This window comes from Semicossyphus pulcher, unplaced genomic scaffold (assembly GCF_022749685.1).
Source record: "Semicossyphus pulcher isolate SPU_LCO1_2020_fin unplaced genomic scaffold, fSemPul1.0.p SCAF_4, whole genome shotgun sequence".
NCBI lineage: Eukaryota > Metazoa > Chordata > Actinopteri > Labriformes > Labridae > Semicossyphus > Semicossyphus pulcher.
In genome coordinates, this window is record NW_027211715.1 from 1,352,966 (window position 1) to 1,365,587 (window position 12,622).

General features: G+C 48.1%; 2 protein-coding genes across 2 annotated transcripts; both read right to left on the reverse strand.

The window, feature by feature from the left end:
- Positions 1 to 2,703: 2,703 nt before the first annotated feature.
- On the reverse strand, positions 2,704 to 4,136 carry bsnd (barttin CLCNK type accessory subunit beta). The gene is made up of 3 exons (XM_069679765.1): positions 3,960 to 4,136; positions 3,750 to 3,826; positions 2,704 to 2,809 (listed from the first exon to the last, which is right to left on the reverse strand). The coding sequence occupies exons 1-3, from the start codon at positions 4,134 to 4,136 to the stop codon at positions 2,704 to 2,706; spliced, it is 360 nt and encodes a 119-aa protein (XP_069535866.1).
- Positions 4,137 to 5,510: 1,374 nt separating this feature from the next.
- On the reverse strand, positions 5,511 to 10,829 carry LOC138607782 (uncharacterized). The gene is made up of 3 exons (XM_069680431.1): positions 10,384 to 10,829; positions 9,820 to 10,138; positions 5,511 to 6,880 (listed from the first exon to the last, which is right to left on the reverse strand). Exons 2-3 carry the CDS (start codon positions 10,083 to 10,085, stop codon positions 6,721 to 6,723), a joined length of 426 nt encoding a protein of 141 aa, XP_069536532.1. The 5' UTR covers positions 10,086 to 10,138; positions 10,384 to 10,829; the 3' UTR covers positions 5,511 to 6,720.
- Between the last annotated feature and the right edge of the window lie 1,793 nt (positions 10,830 to 12,622).

Sequence of the window (12,622 nt, forward strand, 5' to 3'; positions counted from 1 at the left end):
AATATCTTGTAAAAAGTATCTTATCATAAAATGCATCAATAATTAACAGTGATTACTTTGACCATATTCAATACTTTAGTACTTAACTATATTTCTACACGGTGGTAACACTTCTACTCGAGTATCTGAGTACCTCCTCCCCCCCTGCTGGTTTATTACCTTGTTGCACCTGAGGAACTCCGCCGCGGGCTCGGCTCCGGTCTCAGGTTGAGTCCCGTCCTCTCGGATCAGATCCAGGATCATGTCGTCGTCCTCGGGGTAATCCTGCGCGCTCACGGTCAGAGATGCGCACAGACACAGCGTCCATCCGATCCAGCCTGAGGGGCGACGCATTGTGCAGACCTGCTGCACCGCTTCCAGAACACTGATCCGGGTCAGTGCTGCCAGTCAGATGATCCGGGTCAGGTCTAACTGACACAGATCCACTGAGCGGAGGGTTTATGTCTGCCTGGTTGCTCCAGATGTTCTGCTGCTCTCGCTCCGTGCCTGCCAGCCGGATGTCGCCTCCAAACATCTATTCTGATTTAGGAAAAAAGAAATCGAACAATTGATTCTTATAATTGAAGGCGGGGACTGCTGACGTCTCCGAGGCTCACGCCACCGCTTTTGTATCGAATGATTCTGCTCCGTTAAAAACACCTCTCCGTGCGGGAGTCATGTTTCAGTCTCCCCCCGAAACTCCCTGAAATCTCTGCATGTCAAACTCTCTCTCTCACGGCAACTTCATCTGCTGATGCTGTTCCTACTTGTATAATGAATGTGAACAATATGAGTCATGCAAGTGCAGAAACTGAACTAATGCTCATATAATGTGAGGAGAGGATGATCATGTGACCTCATATCTTTCATTATTACTCCTAAAGAGGTCAGTTCAGTTTAAAGTCTTACAGATCAAACTCTTTGTTTGTATCTGTGTTCAGTTCGAGTCTCTTTAAATCATTTGAGTTCAGTTGAAACATTCAAAAGAGAAAGTGGAACAGAAGTAGACGTATTGAGACGTATTGAGACGCATAGAGCAGCTCCAGCAGCCAGACAGAGCTCAGTTACAGAATGTGACTCTTAATGGCTCTTCATGAACTCGGTCAGGTCTGATGGTGATGTCGGTGTCGCTTCCACTAATAGTGCAAACGTGATGTTGTTCAGGGCAACAACACAATACTCTGTAAGAGCGACTGAGTCACACGCGGCTGGGACTCGTCACGTTTAACAGCAAATGTTAAACTGACACCTGACATGTCTGCTGACCTCTGGAGAGCACATCCTGGTTGGTGGCATCATCAGGATGTTGTGACTGCAAAACTTCAGTGAATAAAATAAAGATGGATCGTTTCTCCTGTTCTTCAGATGATTCACTCATGTGGGAGTCACTGCACTCGGGGAATTCACATGCACAATTATGCAAAAGTAGCCTTTCAGAGAGCGAGAGGATTACGTGACTTTATAGAAGTAAAATGATAATTCACATTCTGATTTACAGACGGCTGACAAATCAAAGGAAACCTGGAAGCTTGAACGGAGAGCGAGGGGATCGGCCTCTGTCATCCTGTGGGGGGCATTTGTGCAGGCGTTTGTTCACTGCTCAAAAAGATCACCTCGATCCTCTGATGAAGCTTTTCCAACCTGATAGGAGCGCTCCTCTGTGACTGAACACCTGTGTGAGGGTTTAGAGTGACGTGTAAGACTGCCCCCCCCATCCCCATCACACATGAGAGGATATCCGAGTGCTGGTCATTCCTCCTGCAGGATTTAGAGACTTGTAGACCTGTTCACTCGGACTAGCTGTTCCAATCCCTCTTTAGGGTTGTCATGGACGCCCTCCTTCCTCAGTGTTTTGCTGATAGGCCCACGACACCTCCGGAGGGTCGGAGGGCATCCCAGGCTCACCACCACCAGAGGTCCTTGGTGGCTTGGCGGAGGGCCTTGCCTCGCACCCTCTTCTCACGGAGAGGTCTTGCAGCTGATGTGGCCATGGAGCCTCTGCAGCCTACTTCAACTGGTCAGACCTTCGCTTCCCAGCCACGTTGTTGGGCATCGGCTGCGAGCTCAGTACCAAGAAGCATTACATCTGTTCTGGCAGCACATAAAACACCTTACTGAGACAGTTAAGCTAACGACTGCTGTGGCCACTAGGAGGCAGTAAAACCAGCTTTAACACAACACTGTCATATTATCACTGTATAAAGCTTTTATAATCAACGCCAACCACCGCAGGCACGAGAGCAGCTGGGGCCAGAAGCTGCTTCCCCTTCCATTGGTTGTTTTGCTTTGTGTACATTTCCACCAGGAGCATCATGGGAAATAAGCTGCACACGTTGTGTAAGTAGTGCCCCTGCAAGATACCCAGTGTTTGTAAAATCTGACAGTCTGTTTACATGTGGGGGTGTCAGACTGCAGCCTTTAACCCTGTTTGAGTTCATGGAAGGAAAAACCTGCTGAGGTGCAGCTTTGCTCTCAGGATGGAGCTGACGTAGGTCACAGTGTCACCCACAGACTCTCTCTCTCTCACAGTAAATAGTGCCATCTTCTGGACCTGCCATGCAATACAAATTCAACTTTATTGGCAACAAAGTCACGTGTGTAAAACTGTTTGTACATCATCGGTCACTTTCAGAGAGCAGAGTGATCAGAGGATCTGTTCCCCCTCCTGAGAGCAGCGAGGAGGAGCCGTCTGATTGGACCTCAGCAGGACGGTGTGTGCCTCTCTCAGAGCAGGTGCAGCGTGGGACAGCTGTGACTCTTCAGGGCTCCAGGAAGGAGTCTGCTGCTGCTCGACTGCTGCCCACAGAAAGCTGGAGGAGCCTCAGGATGCCTAAAATTAAATCAGAGGGGGGAGGAGAGGGGGGAGGAGAGGGGGGAGACAGGAATAGAAGTCTAGTTCAAGTGTTTTGTCCTCATTTTCTGACTTCTTTTTTTAATCCGAGGAGAGTTTTGCTGAGCATGCACGTCTTTATCTGCCTGCTGAACGGTCCTGTAATTACACACACTCTCATGCAGGAGCTGAAAGCACAGCTTCCTTTTCCAGCCGCCGGCCCCGATAATAACTAAAGTGCTTTAATCAAAGGAACATTAATGGTTCCTGTTCAGGGAGCGGGGAGAAACCTCGGCCTCCTCCCGTCTGTGTCCAACTCATCTGCCCTTTTTCAGTCAACATTCACGCCACACTCTCTCCTCTGTCTCGGCTGCCATCGCTCCATTAAGTCACCATTCATTTCCTGTAAAGATAATAAAATGAGCTTTGCAGATCCTTCGTCCCCGCAGACACATTACACCGCTGCTGTCGCCGGCTCGCCCACTGGAAGATGGCCGCTAAGCATCCTGAGATTCAGACAGGCCGACCGCAGGGCATCATTAATGGATGAACACCCACCTGTGTGTGGGCCATTAGGACAGTGTGTGTGTGTGTGTGTGTGTGTGTGTGTGTGTGTGTGTGTGTGTGTGTGTGTGTGTGTGTGTGTGTGTGTGTGTGAGCGAAGAGATGGGAAGTGAAAAGGTAAAAAAAACTTAATTGCTGTTCTTAAGTAAAGTCAATTTACTCTGCTGTTCAGTTTGACTAACTTTAATCGTCTCTTAATATGAGGTTAGCTTCAGTTAGCTTAGCACAGAAACAGCCGGTAGAAATGTCCCTCAGAGGGACACGTGTTACTTTATACTGTGAGGACGTTTCACAGCCTGGATGTGTACTTCTTGCGTTGTGTGTGTGTGTGTGTGTGTGTGTGTGCGTGTGCGTGTGTGTACGTGTGACACTGTACCTTTCCTTCCCTGCTCCAGCTGCAGAGCACACCACATCCTCCAGACGTTCCTCCTGCATCTCAGGAGCCAACATGACCTACAAACACACAGTCTCCATTACCAAATCAATTTCTGTGTGACAGCTATCTCATATTATTTCCCGTCTCCCTCCCCATCACACACACACACACACACACACACACACACACACACACACACACACACTGTACCTTTGGGTAGCACTGGCAGAGGCTCCACACAGTCCCGACACACACCATGGTGACGCCCAGAGCGCACATGGTGGCGTAGACGTGCGGTCGCTCCTGAGTCATGATGAAGAGGCCGACAGCTGCCACACACAGACCGGCAGCGATCAGCCCGTATCGATACGGTTTACCCTCCACCATCCCTGCAAACAGCTGAAGCTTTCTGTGTGTAAACTTCTGAACTCTCACGCCGGCCTGCTGTGAGGAGAAAGACTTTTTCTGTGTGTAGTTTCGAAGGTGAGGGGGAGAACGCTCAGTTAGGGTTCCACTCTGCTGGTTATTACTGCCTGCAGACAGACAGCTCAGGTCAGGTATAACTTTGCAGGCGTGTGTGTGTGTGTGTGTGTGTGTGTCTCTGTGTGTGTGTGTGCGTGTGTGTGTGTGTACCTGAAAGGTCACCTTGCCTCGAGCTGCTGGCAGAAAGGAGCCTTGTAACTGAGATTCTTTTCTGGATTTTGTGTGTGTTATTACTAATGCAGATGCCATGTTCTGACTGCAGCATGAAGTCTTTTTAAACAGGTTTTATGGTGGTTCCGTAATATTAGGAAAACTGTGGGAAAGAGGAATATCAGAGAGCAGCCAGCCGCGGAGTCATCTTCAAATAAAATCATTTTTCAGAGTCGTGACACTTCTGACGATGAGGTGCTGATGTGCCAACAGATTCAGTTTTTCATATCATTTTAAATATAAAGCTGTGCAATGTGCTTGCGCATTACTACGTGTTATACGGTAACACAGTCTGCAGTGAAACATGGGGGACCAGGAGGTCTCACGCTCTCTCGAGGTACAGGTACATGCTTCCATGCTACCAGGTTTGCTTGATTTATATATCTGTGGCTACAGTTGTATGAAGCCTCCTGTGCCTCATGTAAGACGCTCCACGTTCCTCACTTCATTGCAGGCGGCTGGCTGCTCTTCTGATGTTCCCCTTTATAATAACAGATACGCAATAGCCTAAAATTACGACATCATTCTTGTAATATTACGACTTTATTCTTGAAATCTTGGATTTCTTTTTCTTTCACGTGTCCCCAATATTCTGTCGTATGATACATATCGTATCACCATATTATTACAAATGCACCTGTAAGTAAAGCTTCGCTGAATACTTGATTTCCATCGTTGTTTTAAACTTTGAGGATGAGCTGAAGTCAGCTTGTCTCAGAGGAGTTTAATTCCAGCTCAAATCAAGAGTCTGATCAGCTGATTACAGTCTGTTGGGAAAAGTCTTTTTGGGCTTCATGAGACTTACCTGAACAAACTGGACATTATGTAAAAAGGTCTTCAGAGTCAGGCTCACCTTCTGGGGGCCTGAACCAGAGACAGGAGGAAGCACAGACTTAAAGAAGCGGACATATCCACCACGACATCGCCCGCTGGTTTGAGTTTGGCATTTTGGGGAGAGAGTGGACACGTGTGGCTCCGCCTTTGTCTGAGTTGTCAGTCACAGGTAGCCCCGCCCTAACCCCTCCCCTCTTCCTGGTCTGTGTAACTCTCAATGGGAGCATCAGTGACTAAATGAACATCGTGCTGTGTTGAAGAAGACTTGAAACTAGAGACTGAGACCATAAACTCATTAGGAACATGTTTACTGAGGGAATAAAACCAGTTAAAGTTTTGGCACCCCCCCACCCCCCACTGGCCCTCTGCTGGCCGTTTGAAAGAATGCAGGTTTCTGGAACTTTTGTGGTGGCTTCACTTTGCAAACCAAGCAGCTAAATCCATTTAATATACCTTTGATGGGAGGAAGCAGTGCTAAAAGGCTTCCTGACAGCTGACCAGTCAGAAGTGGGCGTTTATGGAGGGAGGCCTTGAACAGGCAGGAGCTTAAACAGCGTGTTTGACACAGAGGATTAACCGAAGCGCTGCATAAAGGGCCAATATATTATAAATAAGGATTTTTTTTAACTAACGAACGTGCAAAACTTCTTGAGTGGAGTCCCAGAATAATAATACAGAACTAAGAATGAGTTTAATAGGTCCCCTTTAAATCAGCCGACATCTCTCTCTCTTTGTCTTTCTCAGCGTTTCCCTCTTTTAAATAAACAATTCCTCCTTTTTAAAGAGGGACACCACCCACAGAGCGCTCCGCAGCTATCCATTAACTCAAGTTTATAGTAGAATCACAACACAGAACTAACAGCGGACATTCTGCAAACACAAAGCTGAAAGAGAAATAACACTGTTGACATTCTGCTGTCACTGGTTAAGGCACTTTGCATTGGAGGAAGCTGTCAATAAATCTCCTGCAGATGTTTGACAGGAAGGCGTGCAGATACAAAGAGGAGCTGTGGATGTGTGGAAAGTTGTTATCATGCTGCAGCCACAGTAGTAGGTCACATCAATTCAAGCAGGCCAATAAAATATCCTCATTAGGCGTCTGCAGGAGGCCCGCAGACAAACTGCTGATATGAGTCCTTTAACTTTGTAGTAAAGTTGCATAATTCTACAAAGGCCCTTCGTGTCTCATCCTTTCTTTCACAATCTATCACAGCACACACATTTAGTGGACACAAAAGCCACACTTGGCTCAGCCTGCACAAATATCCATCTTTCAGCAGCTGCAGTCTCTTCCTGTTCCCTGGCTTGTGTTTGGGTTCAGAGCGGCTGTCTTAAGGCACAGACGAGGCCCCATGCAGCGAGTTCATCAATAGCACCGACTGTTCTTTCAGCTGAAGGCAAAAGGCACTGACACGGAGTTAAAGGAGTCCACCAGAGTGAGAGGCTAAAGCTGCTCACTGCGCTCCTGGCTCTTCATCACAGTGTCGTAGGATGGAGGCGGCTCCATAGTCCAGGGGGGTGGGGTCGAAGGGAGGGAGGGTTCAGGCTCCGCCCTCCCGCTGACAGAGTCCTCGGACATCTCTCGACGGATTCGGTCCAACCTCCTGAAGAGAGAGAGTCAAAACAAGTGTGCTAAACTGTCTTTCAGTTCGTTTGTAATTATACAGTCTTACACTTCAACACCTTTCAGACCCAACACTTCAGTCTCTTACCCTCAGCTGACAGTCACCGTAAACTCTTCGTTCAACTCTTTGTTTTTATATTTCACCTCAGTTGCTCTCAGCTCGCACTCTTGAACCGACAGTTAATTCCCATTAGTGATTAAACTTTACCTGACAGTTCAGCTCACTGAAGCACTTACTTTAAGTGAGTCAACTTCTTTTTGTTAACACTCCATTAAAACCTTTCAGTCAGTTTATTTTACCTGTGCAGATAAGCTGTCAGGATCTGCAGCCAGAGGGACGGAGGGTTAAGGGTTGAGGGGCTGCAGGGATCAAGTGCTCTGCTCAATACTAAGTGGTGTCACTGCCACTGAGGGTGGCAGGCTGGGAGCTGGGAGAACGCTAACTGTTTTTCTGGAGCTTGCCTCTCTTGGTAATTGTCACCATGGTGAAAACTAAATGTCATTTCAGTCGAACCGAAAGTGAACTCCTTTCAGGGATTGTATTTGACCCTCAGGCCCCCAGAAGCAGTGACCAGAGCAGACTGTTCTCTGCCTCACGCTGAGTCTAGGCCAAGCAGTGAAATAGCATGTGCATTCTGCGCCTTCTAAGAGTGTAATAACTCTCCATACCAGCAGGTGGCAGTAAGCTGTATCCATCATTCAAAGAGGGAAACAGGAAGACCAAATATGCAAACTATTGTTATGATTAAGAAGCGTTCGTTGATCCTGAGACACCACTGAGACAGTTTGTGTACGAAGAAGAATATGTCGAATAAAGGATGAGGATCGCTCTGGCTTCGTCGGCCGCTGATGTTTTGCTTTTGGAGGAAGAAAGTACGGTGGCCGACAAGGACAATCGTGCTGCAACGGCCCAAAACGGTTTCCATAAGAAGAAGCAGGCCGCAAAGTCAGAAATGATGCAAATTGAAAAACACATGCGACAATGGAAACACTGCACATGAAAAAAACGTGCTGCAAAAGGCCAAAACAAATGCATTCACATCCAACGTGACAGGAGAGTAGCCAGGATTTTACAGTGAGTCTAAACTGGACTCACACCGGGGGTGATCAGGACACGGTGGGGATGGGACATGAGAGAGAGGGAGGTCGGGAATCAGTTTGTGTCCATCTCCAGAAACCTTCTTGTGTTTTCTGTGTTTCTGTGTTTGTAGAGCGTTTGGTGTTAATGCTTTTGTTTTGGCCTTTTGCAGCACGTTTTTTTCATGTGCAGTGCGTTTCCGTTGTTGCATGTGTTCTGGACTTTTGCATGTGTTTTGGAGTTTGCAGCGTTTCTGAGTTTGCAGCCTGTTTCTTCTCATGGAGAGCGTCTGGGCCGTTGCAGCATGATTGCCCTTGTCGGCACCGTCATCGTTGCTTTCCTAAACTCGTATTTCTCTCCTCGTGCACTGATTTCACTTTGGCTTAGCTGAATCTATCAGAGTGGTTTCTCTCTCCACTGATTCAACACGCTCAGACGTCAGAATAGCTGCAGACAAGGGACAGCCAGTGCTAACAGTTCAAGACACAACACAGGAACGAGGGCCACAGATGCTCAGTGACAGCCTGGCGTTGGCTGAGAGCCGACTGTCAGCTCGGTGTGTCAGGGCCCGGACACCCACCCCTTCAGCAAACTCTTCTTACACCTCGACTCCTTTCAGCGCTTACATGTGAGTCCTCTATTATCTGTAGGGAAAACTACACTTTAACTGCACTCATTCACTATGTCCCCTTTCAAAGAGAGTCCAGGTTTTGACTCCCGATCAGCCTGAGTTGTGTGCGTGTTAAGAAGCAGAAGAACCCTGCATGATGGAAACTCTGCTGCTGGCATCTCTGCTCCTCGCTGCTGGACGATAAGCAGAGCTCCTCTTGTTTAAACTCGCAGGCCGTCGTGGATTACCTCAGACGATGCCAGGCCGAGTCTGTCGGCCACATGCGTGTGTGTCTGCTGTTTCCTCCATGACCCACTTCGACAATCAGCCATAATCGCCAAATCTTTCCAATTCTCAACGTCCAGCGTTTTCAACTTTACAATGCGCTTCAGTGCTCTTAGTCAAACTGACCTGTAACTAATGTGTCGAAGAGATCTGCTCAGCAACAAGGCCGTTGGTCATCATGTCTGCCTGGATGGAGGGTCTGGCATTTATCTCCATGTTTATTTCTCTTTAATAACAAAAGGGCCCGAACGGTTCCTCGACTGTTCAGCGTAGCGTGCTGGTTTATAGAAAGAGACATTCTCTAAGTTTACTGTCCTAATGAGCCACGGCTCACTGAGAGAGGGGCAGTGTGAGTCAGTGGGTCAGTGAAATACGGTGACAAACAACAGCAAATACAGACGTTCATGGTCCCCAGAGGACGAATCCTTATTAGTATGTTGATCCATGAGTGTTTCTTCAGCACCAACATGAGTTGGAATTAGAGACTGAGACCATAAACTCAACTCATGTTTACTGAGGGAATACATCAGGAGAGGAGGAGGAGCATTTTCTCATAGACTTCTATAGAACCAGACCAGAGGAGTCGCCCCCTGCTGGGCATTCACATTACATCAGCATGTTAGCATTTAGCTCAAAACACAACTGTGCCTCACGTGACCTCTTACTTTGTCACATGTTGCTTTTGTCTGTTGAATATTTGTTGGAGAAGTTCGAAACATATCTCACCAGGAAGCAGCAGAGATCAGTGACAAGTAAACAAGTTGATGTAAAAGTTTATCAGAGGAGAGTTTGTCCTTCTTTCTCATCCCTCTGGCCTCCGTGGTCCAACCCTCGCTTGGGAAACACTGCTCCATGCTATCCCACACATAAATAACCCCAAATTAGAACCCAAATAACCAAAGCATGCATCTTATGATGCGGTCTGTATACCGCTGTGAGTGTGTACCTTTGTATAGCCAGGGCCTGCTGGGGGCTGAAGCGGGTCCCTGTGCGGGGGTGCAGCAGGAAGTGACCGGGCACCGCCACCTGGAGATTCTTCATCGCCATGCAGAGTCCACTGACCAGCAGGCCCATGCCCCCCAGGCCCAGGAACATCCCCACTCCAAACAGCGGGGCTGAATGGTACGGCAACCCAATGCACAGGGCCATGACCCCCCCAGCAGTCAGCATTAGGATGCCCAGACAGAGCAGCATGCCCTGGGGGAGCGGCATCTTCAGAGCCCCGTGTCCTCCAACTGTGGACTGACTTCTTCCAGCTACAGAGTCTGCAGAGAGAGAGGGGGGTCAGATACAATGCATCCACTGCCACAGGGAGTGTGCGCGTGTGCGCGCGTGCGTGCGTGTGTGATAGTCATCTTATGCTTCCTCTCACTTCCATCCTCGTCCTTTGTGTGACTGCAGGAGAAGTAAACAAGCAGAAACGCAACATGTAGCTAAATCATCTCTGCGCGTGAGTTTGCGCGTGTGCGCGTGTGTGCGCGTGTTACATAAACATCGACCCTCTGTGTACCTGATCGGAAGTGTCGGTGAGGAGCCGTTCAGCAGCAGAGGCGTGGACTGAAAGCTTCATCACCTCTTTTCTCCTCTTCATCAACTTTCGCTCCGCTCGTGATGCCCGCGTGGAGTGAAAACTCTCCCCGCCTCGGCGCGTGAATCCTGCTGCTCATGACGAGCTGCCTCTCCCCGAAGAAGGAGCACATCCGGGTTTGGAGCGATTACGGAACCGAGAATGAGCAGGATGTGGGCAGATGTCGCCTGTGGGCCGGGCACCGTGCGGGGTTCATGTGTCCACAGCAGCAGCAGCGGCGGGGCTGTGCGGGGCTGTGCGGGGTGAGGAAGTGTTTTTCATGAGGAGGCGCTCAGTGACGAGGATCGGAGGGCAGGGCGGGCTGGACGCTGTCACTGCGCCTCTCTGCGCCGCTGTTCGGGCTAGCTGTTTACACAAGGAGAGAATTATAGTCCCATTACAGAAGAAGCGATAAACTGAGCTGGTTTACAGCTGAGGAGGAGCTCTGCTGGGGGTGGAGCAGGAGGACCTCTGCTGGCCTACATTCAGGAGGGGGTGGGGGCTATCAGAGGTTTTATATTACTGTATTGATTCTGAATAAGCTGGAGAGGCGGGTCAATAATGTGCCTGTGTGGATTCATCACAGACCAGGAGCCGGTTTTAGCTGAACTCAACTTTAAACTTGTGAATCATCCTTGAACGCCTCTTCTTCGCTCCCTCTTCTCTTCAGACTTTCTCGTGATGAAATGTTTAAATCAAAACACACTTTACAGTTACTTCACTTTTCCTCAGTTTAAGGAACTCATTTACCCACAAGGCAGCATTTCTCTGGAATAATCTGCTGCATTCAGGAGGCAGGATCTGTTGTGCACTTTGAAATGAAAGTTTAAAACATGGAGCTCCTTCCATCACCATCACAGTTACTGTGCATCAATGACCCACATGAGCATAAAAACACCGAAAAGCTGATTTCTGTTAGACAAACCCCCAAAAACAAAAACAAGAAGCTGTGATCTTGTTTCGTGATTTCTTGTGGAAGCCTCGGCCTTCAGTTCGTGCTCGCTCACTCGTCTCTTGTGGACGTTCAGGTTGTGGCTGGTTGTAAGGCGAGGATGGTGTCAGTCTCAGCTCTCTGAAACACAATATATTTGTGGTTTCCTGCTGCTCTCTTTCTTCGTATTGAACACAACACATTGCAACAGTTTGTGAAATATGACGATAAGGACCAAAACTTTGCATGTTTCTTTAATCTCATTGTCCTCTCTATTCAGACCACAAACTGTACCTGAGTCAGTTTTTACCTTTAAGATTTAAACACAGGACGGGTCGGCAGTTTGTCGCAGCTCCATCATAATGTTTAAATCTGTTAACCTTCAGTCATGTTTCCTACAGAGTCATGCGCTCTGTTGTTTCTCCAACATCTTCACTTCTATTAAAAGGTGTCAAATTCATTTTCTGTCACTTCCTGACACCATGTTCCCTACCCAGAATGCAACATTATGTAGCTCAGCGTATGTTCAAGCAGGAGGCCTGTTTGACACTCATTCATGTCTCTGTCTCTCTCTCTCTCTCTCTCTCTCTCTCTCTGTCTCTCTCTCTCTCTCTCTCTCTCTCTCTGTCTCGTCCTGTCTGATGATCAGCTGATTATGTGCGTATTTAGTCTCGACTTCTGTCGACCAATCATCATCCTGCTGCTGTCCGTTTGTCGTTCCAGTTCATTGCGACCCTCCTCCTCCCCGTTCACCTCCCATCATCCAGATCCTCAGCTCATCCTGCATCCTTTCTTCACCACCTCCATCAGGAGCATCCTGTCCTGCTCTCACTGCCCCTTCGAGTACATGAAGACATCTCGATGGGGTCTAACTGCCAAAGACTTTCTCTTCTTTCCAAACTTAAATAAATGTTCACTCATAATGAAGTCTCTCCTGATGGACATTAGCAGATGGTGCTGTGGATAACATGCACTTTAAAGGACACAGTCCTTATTTAAATCAATACAATGATATTTGAATCAATCAATCAATAACATCACTCAGAATATTAAGTAATTAGCCGTGTAATAAGCTGGATAATGTACAGCGAGTCATGATTGTGGAAACTACTTCATCGTGATTCTGTCAGGGTTCATTTCCCTGACCGAGCTGACAAACCTGCTCCGTGTGCATCAGGCCGTACCGAGCTCAGTGTGATAAACCCGCTCGGTGTGATAAACCCGCTCGGTGTGATTAAGCCGCTCGGTGTG

What these genes read in the sequence shown, in the direction of transcription:
- bsnd (XM_069679765.1), bottom strand. Translation starts at nt 4,136, where the DNA reads ATGGTGGAGGGTAAACCGTATCGATACGGGCTGATCGCTGCCGGTCTG. An exon ending in TCTGCCAGTGCTACCCAAAG is followed by an intron (nt 3,827 to 3,959) that starts GTACAGTGTGTG and finishes GTGTGTTTGTAG; the next exon opens with GTCATGTTGGCTCCTGAGAT. An exon ending in GCTGGAGCAGGGAAGGAAAG is followed by an intron (nt 2,810 to 3,749) that starts GTACAGTGTCAC and finishes ATTTAATTTTAG; the next exon opens with GCATCCTGAGGCTCCTCCAG.
- LOC138607782 (XM_069680431.1), bottom strand. Translation starts at nt 10,085, where the DNA reads ATGCCGCTCCCCCAGGGCATGCTGCTCTGTCTGGGCATCCTAATGCTG. An exon ending in CAGGCCCTGGCTATACAAAG is followed by an intron (nt 6,881 to 9,819) that starts GTACACACTCAC and finishes CTCTCTCTTCAG; the next exon opens with GAGGTTGGACCGAATCCGTC.